Source organism: Aptenodytes forsteri, unplaced genomic scaffold (genome assembly GCF_000699145.1).
Source record: "Aptenodytes forsteri isolate BGI_AS27 unplaced genomic scaffold, ASM69914v1 Scaffold118, whole genome shotgun sequence".
NCBI classification, from domain to species: domain Eukaryota; kingdom Metazoa; phylum Chordata; class Aves; order Sphenisciformes; family Spheniscidae; genus Aptenodytes; species Aptenodytes forsteri.
In genome coordinates, this window is record NW_008795859.1 from 2,789,835 (window position 1) to 2,805,793 (window position 15,959).

Here is a 15,959-nt window from a genome sequence, read left to right on the forward strand (position 1 = left end):
AAGTTTTTTTTATACAAGATCAATTTCATGTTCACAAATAAAGCCCAGCTAATTATTCCAGTATGCAAATCTGTTAGGTCTTTTGCAGTTAATAATGCTATTTTTTGTGTCTTTTGCAGAAGCGAAAGAATTTTTTGAGTATCTTAAGTGTGAAAGAGCAAAAGATGTGGCACACATGGTTAGAAAATATACTGCCATTTCACAATTGCTAATAAAAGTGGAAGGACGAGTTGCCAATACAAACAGTGGCAAATCTCCAAAATTAACTTCCTATTATGCATACTGGGAAAATAGGATTTATCAGGTGTTGACACAGTTAATTGTGAAGTAAGTAAATTGTTTGCTTAATGGATTTTCAGTCTTTTATCTTCGGGTTTTTCTGGATCTCTTGATCAGTATGTATACTGATATTCTGTTTGAACACCTCAGTGATTTGCAGTTTGAGACAGATTTGTATTTGTACTGTTTTTTTCCTGCGAAGAATGGAGAACTGATAACAAGGTACAGGAGAAACCCAAATTCTGAGAAAATAGATATTGGCATGTTGTTAGCAGAAGAGAGAAATAAGATACATTTTCTGCAGTGTGTGTAGTTGCATATCCCTGGTTTATTTTTAAAATCAAGGTTTTGTTTTACTAAAGAATACCATTTTGAGAACTTGGTGTCTGGGTGCCAGACACATCCCTGTAATGCAGGGGACACCAGTACAAGAACAAGGGTTTGTTGGATTTTACTTTACCTGTTCTGCAGCAGCTGGGGCCAAGGAGGTTCCTGTAGTAAGATATTATAAAGGCTTATATTATAAGCAAGATATTATTACAATAGAGCATTGCAGGGTTATAAAAGCTTCCCAGCCATCTCTTCTTCTCATGATCCATGTCTTCGTAATCTGGTCCATGCTCAGCTGCCTTCATTGTGCTTTTTTGGCTGGACTCTTGCAATGGAGTTGACCGTAGTCTCAGGGTCCTTTTGGACCAGGGTATCCCCATTCATTCCTTCCAATAGCTTCTTTTAGCTAGTCAATCTTTTGCATTAAATCAGTATTAGAGAGACAATTTTGCTCCGATACACATCAGTGTTTCCAGCTGAAACAGGTGGTAACTGACTTCAGAGAGACCTGTTTACATATCTAAGCACATACCTGGTAATTGCAGTCTCTGTTGGGTATTTCCATGGGGGGCAGCACCTGATTATTACTATCTTTGACATGTTTTTTCTCCTTTCCCAGGAATTTGCAGGCTTTTAATGCAGCTGTTCTTGCAAATGTACCACTGTTCCAAACAGAAGCTATTTTATCTGTTCCTGAGATAATCTTGCAACCTAATGGCAGTGAGATTGACAAAATGACTGTACAATGTATCCAAGACTGTGTTGAGGTCACTAAGGTGATTTTTGATAAAGATTTACTTGTTGCCAGAGTTTGCTTGTGAATGAATAATGAATTAATCTTGCTTTATGTTTGAGCAAGCATAAATGTCAAAGGGAAGATTCATATACCTTTATCTTGAAATCAAAATATGTGGTACATTGTTCTAATTTTGCAGATTGAACTAATTTTACAAAGAGATTACAAAGGAAAAAAATTGCCATAAAGCTTCATGCAATTTTTACTTAGGCAAAACTATTTGTTACTTTTCAGCAGTTTTGCCAGTGTAAGGACATGATTTGGTTCTATAAATCAGCATACATCAGAAGGAAATACTTTTCAGATTGCACTGCAGATGTTGCTTTCTGATGTATGAATAAGCTGGTGGAGTATGAATGTGAGTATGTGAATGTGAGTAGCCTTCTCTATATTACGGCTCTCCTCAAAAGCAGCAGAAAAACAGTTCAGAAAATGTTGGGAGAAGGGCATCTAGGACACATCTAGGACAGCGGGTTTAGAGCAGATGAAATATCTAGCTTGCTGGCAAAGGTGTAGCAATATTTCCCTACATAAGTATGTTCACATTGAACTGCTTTCCAGAAAAGAAGCCAAATATTGTGGCAGTGTTCTTGCCCTGTGCTGATGGAGAAATGATTCCAGATGTCACCTGGAATGAATAAATTTAGGTTAAGTGTGCTTCCTATGCTCAGATTTGCTGGGCTGCTCCGCTGCTGCATCCAGCCTGTTTGATCTAATACCTATTTCTCTGTCTCATGCTATATTGTTGCTCAGTGTAGATTTTAAAAGCAGACTGAGTAATGCATGGAAAGATTTTGTAGGATGAAATTAACTCTTCTCTCAGGTTTATGGGAAAATGTAATCTCTTTTCTTGCTGTCAGAAAAACAATTGATTTGAGACATCATTCACACCACGTCCTACATAGTCTCCTAAATAATGATGAATGATTTGACTAAAATGACTCTCTACAAAGTAACTGTTGTTCAACTCTGTCTTGAAAACTCTAGCATTTTGTACGATGGATGCATGGTACATGTATTGAATGCCCTCCTCAGCACGTCAAGGAAGATGAAGTTATCACTTTCAGCTTTTACAGTGATGTCTCCCAGAACCCCCTGATAATTGAACAGGCCATTCTCATCACTCAGAATGTCCACAAACTCCTGGCTTCTCTCAGCAAGTATTTGAACCAGTGGAAGAGGTACCACCTGCTGTGGAAATTAGACAAAGCCATAGTCATGGAGAGGTTAGCTGCAGAAAAGCCTGCTTGTATCACCTTTGATGAAGAGTTGCAGTTCTATATGAAGGTGGCTCAAGAAGTGACTCAACAGCCCTTGATTAAAGATGAACAATTTATCAGGCTTCAGCTGGCTCCTTTAGCCTACACAGTGCAGGAGAACGCTAGAGGCTGGGTGATTTCACTTGGAAAGTTGCTTAATGAGTCTGCAAGAAAGGAACTCTTCAGTCTTCAGGAGGAGATTCAGGTAGGTGTTTTCAGTTCCTGTTGTATGATGCAGCTAGCACTGAGTAGTAGGTGACGATCTAAACCACGCTCCAAATTGGTTGAAACTGTCTGGTGTATTCTGGTATGTCATATGTAAAGAGGTGAGCTGTCCCTCTCTGTAGCTGGGAAACAGGAGAGAGTAGTAACATGAAAACCCAGGACTTTCTCACTCCTGTACTGCTGAGAGGTTCATACTGGTAATTCTGAAGTTCCCTTTAAACTGCTGCTTACAACTCCTATTTTGTTGTAGCAAAAACATCCCTTCTGTCCTGGGGTTTACTTTTTGTTGTTTTTATTTTTTGTGTGTGTGTGTGTGTGTATCTTTATCACATAGACTAAAAATGAAAATGAATCTGCATGTTATTTACTTGTGTTTTGTGTTTGACTAATAATTATAATTCTGCCTAATTGCCTTGTCAGTGTTGCTTCTAGAAATTATTTTTACTTTTTACAGAGCTTATCACAGAGTCTTAAGAGACCTCCAGATTCCCTGGAAGATCTGAGAATTGTCCTTGGCACAATTGCGGAGATCAAAGGCATGTCCTTCAAAGTGGAACTGAAATACTTAGACATCTGGGAGAGATACCGAACTCTTGCAATGTACAATATTCCAGTAAGTGCATGTTATGCCTTGCCTCATAAAACATTTCAGATTTGAGCTAGGGGCACAAATGCCTCACATGTGAATGAATAAATGTTTTTCTTTTAAGACATTTTACAGAATCACAGTACTGCTGAGGTTAGAAGGGATGTCTGGAGATTGTCTAGTCTAAACCCCCTTCTCAAAACAGTATCTCCACTTTAAAATGGACATATTGCATGTGTTTAAATCTGATTTAGATCACTTCAATGCTGGTTTTGTGTTTTGCAAATTTATAATGTGAGCACATGTTCCTCACTTTCTTGTGACTAATTATTTCTTGTGAGAGATGTTACTTGTTTTGTTTTAGGTAGCTAAAGAAGAGCAAGAGATGGCTGATAAGATTAGGGAAGAGTGGGAGGCTCTCTTCTTTGAAGCGTCAGAAGTTGATCACAACCTTGGAGGCATAAAAAGAACATTCACAAAGGTAATATTTGTAATTAATATTGAAAAAAATTAGAAATGGAAAGGAAAACAATTAAAACACTGTTCTCTTTAGATCACAGAGCAACAAATTGAGGACTACAGCAAAGAGATAGAAGATTTCTTCCATAAACTCATGACCGAAGGGCCTGGTGCTGTTGGGGAAAATCTTGATAAAGGTAAATGGATTAATGTGTGTAAAGTGATGTCTTAAAAATATTAGTCTTCGGACAATTCTTCAAATTTTATGTAAAACAAGAAAATTGTGTTTTCTTATTAACATACAAACTGATCAACCAGGAATGTGGTACTATAACTTCTACAGGCAAATGCTGTCTTATTTATTCCCCATGATCCATGGGATTGTTTACCTAGAAAAATTCCTCTCCTTTCCCAGGATTGGAACTCATGGACATTTTTGAAAAAGAAGTGGAAAAACTGGAAAAAATTCATCAGGAACTGGGCAGTGTTGAGAAACTTTTTGACTTGCCAGTTACAGTGTACCCTGACTTAATGAAAGCACAGAATGATATGAAAGGTCTAAAGCAGATCTATGAAATTTATGAATTACAAAAAGTAAGTATTACACTGTGCATACACAGACGCACACATATTCATGCACGTACAGAAAAGGTGGGGGAGAGAAGAAGAGGCTGCATTGCCCTCTAGTTACTATCAGCTCTGTTCTAAGCCTTTGCATGAAGTAAGCTGTGACCCATAATTGACTAGCACCATGGAATGATTTTAATGATGTTAGTACAGGACTATCAGTGCCTTTATAGTGGACCAAACACATACTCTTATCAGATAGGAGCAGACCTCCCTCCCACTAATAATTATTGGGTGCCATTTTACTGCACAAGTCTCCTGATCATTTCACTGGAATGACTTTTGGATATAGTATGTGCACAGGTGACAATGGGTATCTTGGGCTTTAATTGATCTTAACTATTTTTTAATAAGTTTTATTTTTCCAAAATTAAAATGCCTTGTAAAGTATGCTCTTAAGGATGCTTTTCCTGTTCCCCATATTTCCTTTTGATTATTTCTTATACAACTGGTTGTGTTTGGCTATGAATCTGTCTTGGACATGAACCTGTCTCTTCCTCTGTTTGTAAAATGTTAATACAATTACATCTGCATCCTGACTGTGTCTCTAGATCCTACTGTAGTGGAAAGATTTTTTTTTTTTTTTTTTGGTCAGAACTAAAAGGAAATATGATTTTTTTTCCCTCCTGATGACCTTCTTCCCAGGCAGCTAAAAAGGAATGGTCTCAGACACTCTGGATAAACCTCAATGTCCAGTTTCTTCAGGAAGGAATTGAGGGATTTCTTAAAGCCCTTCGAAAGCTGCCCAAACAAGTACGCAGTATGCCAGTAGCCTTTCACTTGGAAACAAAAATGAAGGCATTTCAAGACTCCATTCCTTTGTTGCTTGATTTGAAAAATGAAGCTTTAAGAGAAAGGTTTGCTTTGATGTATTTAAATCCATTTTCTATATATAGGAAGATTTTATTTGTTTTGTTAGAACTTTTAATTTCAGTTACTGGGGTCACGCCATGTCCTGCAGCTTGGAACTTTACTTTCTGCTTAATGAACTTGTGTAATAGCATGCAAGGTGACTACAATGACTAGGACACTTTATGTATTCAAAATACTAGTTCTTGTTTAAACACTAGAATGCTAAACATGGTTTCACTATTATATATTAAATTACAGTTGTTTTCATTTTTACTGTATCGTGGTGGTTGGTACAATTGTTGATGTGTCAATTTAAAACAGGCATTGGCAAGACCTTATGGAGAGAACAGGAACAAGTTTTGAAATGACAACAGAAACATTTACTTTGGAGAATATGTTCGCTATGGAACTTCACAGACACTCAGATGTTATCAGTGAAATAGTCGGAACTGCTGTTAAGGAACTTAGCATTGAGAAGGTAATGTAAAAAATCGTAATAAAACTAAAAAGACACAGATGACAACAGTCTGTGTTTTATTTGAGATTTTTATATTGGCATGACAGCAAGTTTGGCCATCTTCAGGAAGCTGCCATGATGTAACTGATGGCAACTAGGATCAATAGCTCTGTTAATAAGCTACCACAGGGCACAGAATCCTAGCTATCTTGGCTTTGGCAGCAGTATATTGGATTTCTGTTATTACAATAAGCAAGTCTGGCCTACGAAAAAGGATCCGAAGAAGGATCCATTCTGTTGCCGTCATGATGTTTTGAAATAGACCCTTCTTTATAAACCAGAGTTAGAAAATCTGTGCAAAAATTTTGCTGAATTAATTGTTTCATTTTTATGCTAAGATTATAGTTCTCTAGTTTTTGAAGACTGAAACATGCATCTTTTTATGCTCACGTGCAGGGTGTGAAGGAAATAGCAGAAACATGGGAACACCTGAAATTCACTGTACAAATGTACTTCAAAGGCACGGAGAAGCGAGGCTTTATTCTGGGATCAGTAGATGAAATTTTAGAGATTCTTGATGACAACAATGTCAATCTTCAGAGTGTTTTGGGCAGTCGATTTGTGGGTCCTTTCCTTTCAACCGTTCACCACTGGGAAAAAACTCTGTCATTGATTGGTGAAGTCATTGAGGTAGGGAGGAAAGTGCTGGACTAAATAATTAATGTTGTTATTTATAATCAGGGTTTTCTGTTGTATTTTTTTTTCTTTGATGGTAACATTTGATTCTTAGATCTGGATGGTGGTTCAGAGAAAATGGATGTACCTGGAGAGCATCTTTATTGGTGGAGATATCAGATCACAGCTTCCAGAGGAAGCCAATATATTTGACAGCATAGACAGGATTTTTAAAAAGGCAAGTAACTGACTTGACATGTGATCAGCATAATTATTTAGTGCATTTTGCTTCCAGTTCCATAGTTAGCTGTAGTCTTCTGTGTCATTTGTAACAGTGAGAATGGTATATTGTAATGAACTGAATATGAGATTGGGGAACCCAGGAACTCTGGTGTTTTACTTCACATCTGTCATACACGGAAGACTTCTGATTTAGCTAAGCTGGGCAGAGGTGTGATCCTTGGCTGGCAGAATCCCCTTTTCCTTTCATTGGATACATCTTTTTACCTCTACTATGATAATAAGAAGCTTAGGTATGTTTCTGTAGGTTGAGGACCTACATATATGCTAAAAAGGCTTTGCTGGTATAATGCCACTGTTCCCATACTGAACACACCCCCCCAGCATGAATATGGCTTGCTTTTCTTTTTCCCATCTGCAAAATTGAGATAGTACTGTGATTCTGAAATGCCATGTTTGTCCTTCACTTGAAGTACAACTGTATACAGGAACAAAGTCAGGTATATGCTTATGCTTGCATGACTTGGGATACAGGCTTGTTTTGCTTACACTTGCTTTTACAGTAGTATCTCCATGCTCTCAGCTTTGAAAGCATACTATCTCCATGTTTTCGTACAGCACTGCAGCAATAGGAAACCATATTTAAAATTCTGCCTAATTCACTTCTGTAAGAACCTATACTGCTTGTGCTGCTTGTGTGCTTTGTCACTAGTTAAATATAATTTAGAAAATACTGAACAGCAATGGATTATACTAAACTTTCTTTTCTCCCTATGTAGATAATGGATGAAACTGTAAAAGAACCAACAATAAAAAAATCCTGTGAAGCTCCAAATCGTCTATCGGACCTCCATCATATAAATGATGTGCTGGAGAAATGTCAGAAAAGCTTGAATGATTATTTGGATTCCAAGCGAAATGCTTTCCCAAGATTTTTCTTTATATCTGATGAGGAGTTGCTCAGTATCCTTGGCAGCAGTAACCCACTTTGTGTCCAGGAACACATGATAAAGGTACAATGTCTGGCTTTCCACAGTGCCTTGTGCTTTTACGTGCTTTAAGAAGTTTAACAGACTATACTGTACGTGCTGTTAAGGGTCTGCTAATATTTATTGCATACAAAGAGCATCCTGGCAGCATCTTGAAGAAGCTCCTGAATAAACAAATCAAATCTGATCGATAGTCTCTCCTGGCTCTCATACTGGCCAGTAGCAGTTACAGTAGAGGAACGTTGGTAGAGGAACATTTGAGATACACCAGAATGGTCAATCATTAAAGAACCTTCCTGTAGCTCCTGATGGATCTTTATTTTCTAGAAAAAAAAATCAATGTAATTTGGGCCAGATCATCTGCTTGTTTACTCTGCAGTTGGGCTGTTGAGCGATATATCAGCATTTGTATTTGATTACTTAGAGTCAGATCCATTTCTCTTTAGAGTCCGTGGAAATTTTCTTTCAAGATTAAATGGGGGCTAGATACACTTAAATCTTTGAAGCTTTGTTTCTAAAATGCCAGTGAGTTTCTTTGTTGGTGCATTCCAGATGTATGATAACATAGCCTCCCTGAGGTTTCAGGATGGTGATAGTGATGAGAAAATTGCAACAGCCATGATTTCAGCTGAGGGGGAGGTGATGGAGTTCCGGCAGGCTGTAGCTGCAGAAGGCAGAGTGGAGAACTGGATGACAGCAGTGCTAGCAGAAATGAGACGAACGAACAGACTCCTTACTAAGGAAGCTATTTTTCGATACTGTGAAGACAGAAGCAGGTGAAAAAATCAGTGTCAAGGATAACACAAATACCTTATATGTTATTATGAGCCTGTAGCGATATAGAAAAAGAAAGACTTAATTTTTTAAATTTTTACATAATTTAGCCTGTATTTCTGTATGTGGAGGGATACGAATACATGCATACACAGTATTTTAACTGACCAGAAAAAATTGTGTTATCTATCGTATCTAGTTTCCTAAATCCCGAGTTTTTATTTTTAGTGTTGTGTGCACCGTATGTTTTTCTCACTATGTATTCCACTTGGCAATCTTTACACATGGAATAGGCAGCTTTTCTATCAGAGTATTTCCTAGGCTTTTGAAATACTACAGCACACCTTGATAGAATTCTGTACATCTCTGTAAAGTTTGGCTTATGTTGTAGTTGTTGCAGAAATAGGAGGGACTTCTTTTTTTTTCTTTTTTTTTTTTTTTCTGTCCTGATCAGTTACTTGGAATAAACAGTAACTCAGACTCCCTCACTATATGTATTTCCTATAGAGTTGATTGGATGTTACTCTACCAAGGCATGATGGTGCTGGCTGCTAATCAGGTGTGGTGGACTTGGGAGGTAGAGGATGTCTTTCGGAAAGTGAAGAAGGGAGAAAAACAGGCAATGAAACTTTATGCTAAAAAAATGCATAAGCAAATTGATGATCTGGTTACGCGCATTACAATGCCTTTGAGCAAAAATGACAGGAAAAAATACAACACCGTTCTCATTATTGATGTTCATGCCAGAGACATTGTTGATACATTCGTAAGAGACAGGTAAACACTGCCCCCCAACCTATCGAGAAAATACCAAATGCATAAATTGTATTTCTATCCTTTTACCTCATGTGAGCAAGTCTCTCTTGTGTAGCATTCTGCACGCTCAGGAGTTTGAATGGGAAAGCCAGCTGCGTTTTTACTGGGACCGAGAGCCAGATGAACTGAATGTGCGGCAGTGCACAGGCACGTTTTCATATGGTTATGAGTATATGGGTTTGAACGGACGTCTTGTGATCACCCCGCTTACAGATCGTATTTATCTTACACTCACACAGGTATATGTTCAAGGAGATTTTTACTAACAAGCCCTTTTAAAATACACTTCTAGGCAATCATATAATTGTTTTATTGCCACTTCCTGTTATGTCCTAGATGCCAATGTGAATGCTAATATGTTAGAAATCAGTTGTGATATCCTTCTAACCTGATTGCCTCAAAGATAATGTAGAATGCATTCACAGATAAAACTTAAGGCCTTTTGTACCCAAGGGTTCATTTGTGATTTTGCTACCAACCTCCTATAAATGTAATCCAAGTGTTGCTTTGCTTTTTGGTCTGTCTCCAAAGGCTTTATCAATGTTTTTGGGAGGAGCACCAGCAGGGCCAGCAGGTACAGGGAAAACGGAAACAACCAAGGATCTGGCCAAAGCACTGGGCTTGCTCTGTGTAGTGACAAACTGCGGAGAAGGCATGGATTTCAAAGTAAGAGTTAGAAATCTGTGTTCTCTGATAAAGTACCAGTTACTGCTCTTTTTCAGTGCCCAGGATAAGGATATATTCTGAACTTCTGAATACAGGCCTCCCTTAGAGATACAATGCTGATTGATAATGAAATATAGTAAAAGAATGTCTATTTTGAATAAATTCCTGAAGGAATTTCAGGTGCTTTCAAGCAGGGGAGCAATGACTAGATGATACGTGTTTAAGCTCATCATAGGCAATCTGCAGTTGGCAAGTAATTATTGCAAGACCTTATGACAGATTGCTAGCTCCTGCATATATAAATATCCAGAGGTTTTACCCAGTCATTAAGAGTTTTAGCATACTCCAAAATTTGCTGATGCTGAATGTTTTATATATTCATTGCTGAGATGTTTTTCTTGTTGTTCTTGTTAGGCAGTTGGTAAAATTTTCTCTGGTCTCGCCCAGTGTGGAGCATGGGGATGCTTTGATGAATTCAATCGTATCGATGCTTCTGTGCTTTCAGTCATTTCTTCTCAGATTCAGACTATTCGAAATGCTTTAATGAATCAGTTGAAAACATTTCAGGTAAACCTTAAAAAAAGAAGAGTAATTGTGAAGGCTGATCTTGTTTTTGAGGCAAAGATTCAGGGTTAGACCCCATCATTAGATCAAAGGCTTCTTCTGTAATTCATTTGTGCTGAACATTTCAAACTCCAGAGTATGTACTCTCAGTTTCAGAGATGTTAAATCCTTGCTGATTTCCTAATCCTTTGCTAGGTTCTTCCTTTGTGAAGTGGGGTAAAAGTCAGCTAAGTAGGATAATAGTAAGTAAATGGGATAATAATATAATAGTAATTAGGGAGAGGAGTAACTTAACTTGATGTGGGTTGTGAGGCTTTATTTACTGATGTTTATTGGAATTCAAAACCCTCAGACAGGAAATTTGATTGAGAAGTGTGAAATGCCTTGATGTTTATATCCAAGATACTAACAGTGGGATGAATGTATTTGGATGACTATCTAAAGCTAAATATTTCAACATGTTGTCCTGAGTGAGTGCCCCAACTTTGCTGGTTTTCTCTTTGAGCAAACAGTACTATTTATTTCAATTCCAAATACACATTGTTCTAATGTTTTCTTATGCCTTTAGTTTGAAGGACAGGAAATTACCCTTGATAGTCGTATGGGCATTTTTATTACGATGAATCCTGGTTATGCTGGCCGGACTGAGCTCCCTGAGTCTGTAAAAGCTTTGTTCAGGCCTGTGGTTGTTATTGTACCAGATCTTCAGCAAATCTGTGAAATCATGCTCTTTTCTGAAGGGTTCCTTATGGCAAAGGTAAGAAAATTTTGTTGCTACCCATGCCCATGTACACACCCATGTATGCATGGCCAGTGTTTGGTTGCGACTTACACATTTGTGATTCTCTAACTTAAATCTCAAACAGACCCTTGCCAAAAAGATGACAGTGCTATACAAACTGGCAAAGGAACAACTTTCTAAACAGCATCATTATGATTTTGGACTGCGGGCCCTTAAGTCAGTGTTGGTGATGGCTGGAGAACTGAAAAGAGGATCAGCAGACCTCAGTGAGGTAGACTTGCTACTTAGTTACCCTGGGCAGATCTTTATCATTAGGAAGAGGATGTGTTTACACATCTGCTGTAGTTTGTCCGCCTCGGAAATAGGAGCACTGGTGTTATTTGTCTTACTTCACTTTGTTCTTACTGAGTTTCATCACGCCCTCTGCCAGCAAGTTACCACCAGAACTCAAGTCAAAGTAGGGAACTCTATAGAAAATGAGGTATTTTACTTCTTGTTTAGTCCAGGATGCAAATAGCCAGACGAAAGTCTCTGGATGAATAGCAGAAGCTGGTTTTTGAACAGTGAGTGCTCCAGTCACGCAGTTGTTAATTGTGTAGCTCAAGTAGTACAGTATACTTATAAATAAAAGTTTTTCAATAGTGCATTGCTTTTTATGGCTTTCTTTTACACCTGTTTTTTATTTCTATATGTATGGTTGTGATACCCAGTTGCCTAGGGAAATTCTTATTCAAATTTCTTCTTAAAAACTTGGAAACAGCTGAAGGAAGCTCTCCTATAAAGTTATGTATGGGTGCACCTTGCAGGTTGGCAGGAAGTTGGGGTCTAAATGATGCTCTCAAGGGGACTACAGAACTTGGGTACGTTCATAAAACCGTTGGTTATTTTAACATCAAATCAGGGAAGCTGTGGGTGTGGGCCACTCCAGTCATTTGGCGTTTGGTTAATATGGTAGAAAAAGGCAGTGTATTGTTCTTAGCTATTGGTATGCTTAAACCTTGTAAAGTAACCTTTGTTTCCACTAGTAACTGATGCCAAGAAAATATTCTCAAAGCTGTACTAAAGTAATCAAGCAATAGTTTTTTAGAGATGTTTGAAGTTACTACAGCTTAGATAATTGGTTAGCTATTTGGTAAAAATTGATTCTGCTATGTTTTGTCTAGGAAGTTGTACTGATGAGAGCTCTACGAGATATGAATCTTCCTAAATTTGTGTTTGAAGATGTACCTCTCTTCCTTGGCCTAATCTCTGACCTGTTTCCTGGCCTGGATTGCCCTCGAGTCCGCTATCCTAACTTTAATAATGCTGTAGAACAAGTGCTGGAAGAAGGGGGTTATGTTGTTTTACCAGTCCAGGTATAAAAAATGTTAATTGCTTCAGTTTTTGTTGTAAACATTAGGCTGGATACGCATTGCTGCACTCTGGAGCGGCTCCAGGAAAGCTTAGCTGGTATAGACCAGCTGCTGATCTTTTCCACAGAAGAATTACAGACAGCAGTCTATTGAATCAATATTTATTTTTCAGGTGGATAAAGTAGTTCAGATGTATGAGACAATGTTAACTCGTCACACTACAATGGTAGTTGGACCTACTGGAGGTGGCAAGTCAGTTGTCATTAATGCTTTGTGCCAGGCCCAAAACAAGTGAGTATAGAATTTGATACATGGAAAATCTGGTTGTAAAATGGCATAGACTGTGTTATTCAGCCCTGTGTAGTCATGACAAGATCAATAGCTGACCATAATATTTGCTTGGGTTAACATGAGATGGTATTGTGTCATTTTAATGTTGCTTTTCTTGCTGTACCTCTAGCCTGGGATTATTGACAAAGCTTTACACACTAAACCCTAAAGCTATGAGTGTGATTGAGCTGTATGGGACTCTTGACCCTACCACACGACACTGGACAGATGGAGTCCTGTCAAACATTTTTCGGGATATCAACAGGCCTACTGACAAGAAAGAGCGAAGGTAGACAGCTAGAAATCATGATGATTTTTAGATACTGATTTTTACATCAATATTTTATTTTATTTTATTTTATTTTATTTATTTGATACTGCACTATTAAAAAAAAAAAAGATGCTAAATAAATAGAAAGTGTCTAGGGGTTTTTCTGTCTTCTGTGAGTTTCCAGCCTCAGTGAGATGGATGGAAACTATGCAATTATCAAAAATGCATGGGAGGCTTCAAAACACCTGGACTGACATTGATACCACTGATGGCACATCTGAATTCTGAAATATGTTAGTAAAGTCAGAGATTAGTCAGTGCCTCTTGGCTCCTGTATCCACAGGTACATTCTGTTTGATGGAGATGTGGATGCTCTCTGGGTTGAAAACATGAATTCTGTCATGGATGACAACAAGTTATTGACCCTGGCAAATGGGGAGCGGATTAGACTTCAGTCACACTGTGCTTTGTTGTTTGAGGTAAGTAATGACTGTACCGTTTAATACATGGGAAGGGTTAGATACAAATGGGTCTACAAAGCCTGAAAAGCAGTTACTGTGGCTGTTCTTTGTTTAAGTGTACGATTATCTTGTATGATTATTTTATAGGTTGGTGACTTACAGTATGCATCTCCTGCCACGGTATCCCGCTGTGGAATGGTCTTTGTAGATCCTAAAAATCTGAAATATAAGCCCTACTGGCAGAAGTGGATCCAAGAAAGAGGGAATGAGGTGGGAATTTCTGCACTTGTTCAGAGAGTACCTGTATTAAATACCGAACTGTAGACAGCTGTAAAAAAAAACACCTTTGTAAAGGCAGTCTGATTTTCTGACAACAAATCTAATCACTAGGCCTGCAGCAGAGGGCTAAAGAGAATTCCTAGCTTTTCTAACTTCTGGTTGTTGTGACTGTACCCTGTCTTTGGTACAAGTGATTCCTGCAAGAACAATTATATTTGGTCAGCCAGGTATTGATGGGAAGCTCTGCTGTCAAAAATTGGCTTTCCAGGTTTCTGTGTGCTGAATTATTGTCCTTTTTGTTCCTCAGCAAGAGAAAATTGAATTGAATCGTCTCTTTCAAAAATATGTGCCCTACCTTATTGATATGATTGTAGAGGGAATTGTGGACGGCAGACATGGAGAAAGGCTGAAGACCATTGTTCCTCAAACAGGTTTAAATATGGTAAGGAACAGAGAATAAAGATTGAAAGAATTTATCTAAAAAGAGAAATGGAACAATGGAGAGAGTAAAAACCTCCCGAAGAAAGCACAGGAGTAGAGTCCATGCTGAAATGTCAGTTTGCTAGTGATGAGCACCAAGAGATAGAAGAAACAGTCAGTTCCTAACAATGCTCTTCTACTGTCATTAATACTCATATCAGTAGATACACCTGCAAGGACAAAAGATCAGCAAACACTCAAACAGCTGAAAACATATTAAGAGTTTTTGTGCATCTAAAAGGCAATTCTGTTTACGGTTCTGTCTTGTTTTACAACAGGTGGTGCAGTTGACTGTGATGCTGGAAGCTCTAGTTGTGGTACAGCCTGATGATCCTGATGTTCTGGAGTGTTTTTTCTTGGAAGCTTTGTATTCCTCCTTAGGTGCTGCTCTTCTTGATGCTGGGAGAATTAAATTTGATGAAAATGTTAAACGTATTTCCTGCATGTCTACTGTTCATGGTGACAACATCCTGGCTAAGCCAGGGGAGCTGCCAGGTAGGATCTTGTCATAATTTAGTCTGAATCCCATTGATTATATTAGAAAAGTGTTAGTTGCCATGAAGGCAGAACATCGTTCTTCCTTCCAGCTAGCTATCCTGGCTGCAAAATATGCTCTCTGAAAGACTATCACTGAAAACCATGTAGAGATACTAATGCTAGATGACTCTCAGCTACTGGTCTGTCCTCACAGAACAGTACTTTTCTATGCCAAGCTGAAGAGATAAACAGCGAAAGGAGAAATAAAACGTGAAAGGAAAGCCAGTGGAAGGTGCTTAAAAAGCGATAGTATGATCCAAGTGCTGGCCTAGGAGGATTTTGGTTGATGTCTTACTGGGTTAAATGACAAGTAAACAGAACACAGTGTTGCCCAACTTGGTCCAGGATCTTGCCCTTCACTTTCATCTCAATCAGATTATTTTCTTATGAAATATTTCAGTGTCCTAGAAAACCTCCAGTTGCTTAATGGTTTGCAGGTCAGCTGCCAACTTTGTATGACTTTCATTTTGATGGATTTCAAAAAAAGTGGGTACCTTGGATGCAACTTGTTCCTGAATATATTCATAAGCCTCAAGTGAAATTTCTTGACATTCTAGGTGAGTGTAAGATAAAATACAGTGATGATATGCCTTTAATTTATAACATGCCACCACTGAGTGGCATGGCTCTTAACATGAGACATCCTCTTTCTGTACTGAAGGTCATCTACTCAGGTTCAGTTTCTTTTGATGGCACAAATCAATTTCTTTAGTGTTCTTGTCATTTTAGTTTAGCAGGAATAGAGTTGATATTTACAGCACTGTGTAATAAAGAAATGAGGAAAGGATGAAAATCTTGTTTCAGTTAATAAGGCTTATTAGGAGCTAACAATGCCTTTTACAAGCCAGAATAGCAGAAGATTCACAGTCTGCTCTACCAGAAACTCTAGGAAAAATGTCAGCTCCGTGGTTCA

General features: G+C 38.2%; 1 protein-coding gene across 1 annotated transcript in view; it reads left to right on the plus strand.

Annotated features, from left to right (window-relative positions):
• Positions 1-15,959, plus strand: part of DNAH10 (dynein axonemal heavy chain 10) — a 58,619-nt gene that overhangs the window by 15,646 nt on the left and 27,014 nt on the right. Inside the window, exons 18-44 of the mRNA XM_019473276.1 lie at positions 120-327; positions 1,229-1,385; positions 2,393-2,869; positions 3,344-3,502; positions 3,840-3,956; positions 4,029-4,131; positions 4,350-4,528; positions 5,207-5,418; positions 5,735-5,891; positions 6,327-6,560; positions 6,661-6,783; positions 7,565-7,798; positions 8,327-8,550; positions 9,056-9,325; positions 9,420-9,603; positions 9,896-10,030; positions 10,445-10,597; positions 11,163-11,351; positions 11,461-11,607; positions 12,500-12,691; positions 12,861-12,979; positions 13,149-13,307; positions 13,633-13,768; positions 13,898-14,020; positions 14,337-14,471; positions 14,788-15,004; positions 15,484-15,603. Of these exons, the coding sequence (XP_019328821.1) occupies positions 120-327; positions 1,229-1,385; positions 2,393-2,869; positions 3,344-3,502; positions 3,840-3,956; positions 4,029-4,131; positions 4,350-4,528; positions 5,207-5,418; positions 5,735-5,891; positions 6,327-6,560; positions 6,661-6,783; positions 7,565-7,798; positions 8,327-8,550; positions 9,056-9,325; positions 9,420-9,603; positions 9,896-10,030; positions 10,445-10,597; positions 11,163-11,351; positions 11,461-11,607; positions 12,500-12,691; positions 12,861-12,979; positions 13,149-13,307; positions 13,633-13,768; positions 13,898-14,020; positions 14,337-14,471; positions 14,788-15,004; positions 15,484-15,603 (4,863 nt within the window). The remainder of the gene's footprint in view (positions 1-119; positions 328-1,228; positions 1,386-2,392; positions 2,870-3,343; positions 3,503-3,839; positions 3,957-4,028; positions 4,132-4,349; positions 4,529-5,206; positions 5,419-5,734; positions 5,892-6,326; positions 6,561-6,660; positions 6,784-7,564; positions 7,799-8,326; positions 8,551-9,055; positions 9,326-9,419; positions 9,604-9,895; positions 10,031-10,444; positions 10,598-11,162; positions 11,352-11,460; positions 11,608-12,499; positions 12,692-12,860; positions 12,980-13,148; positions 13,308-13,632; positions 13,769-13,897; positions 14,021-14,336; positions 14,472-14,787; positions 15,005-15,483; positions 15,604-15,959) is intronic.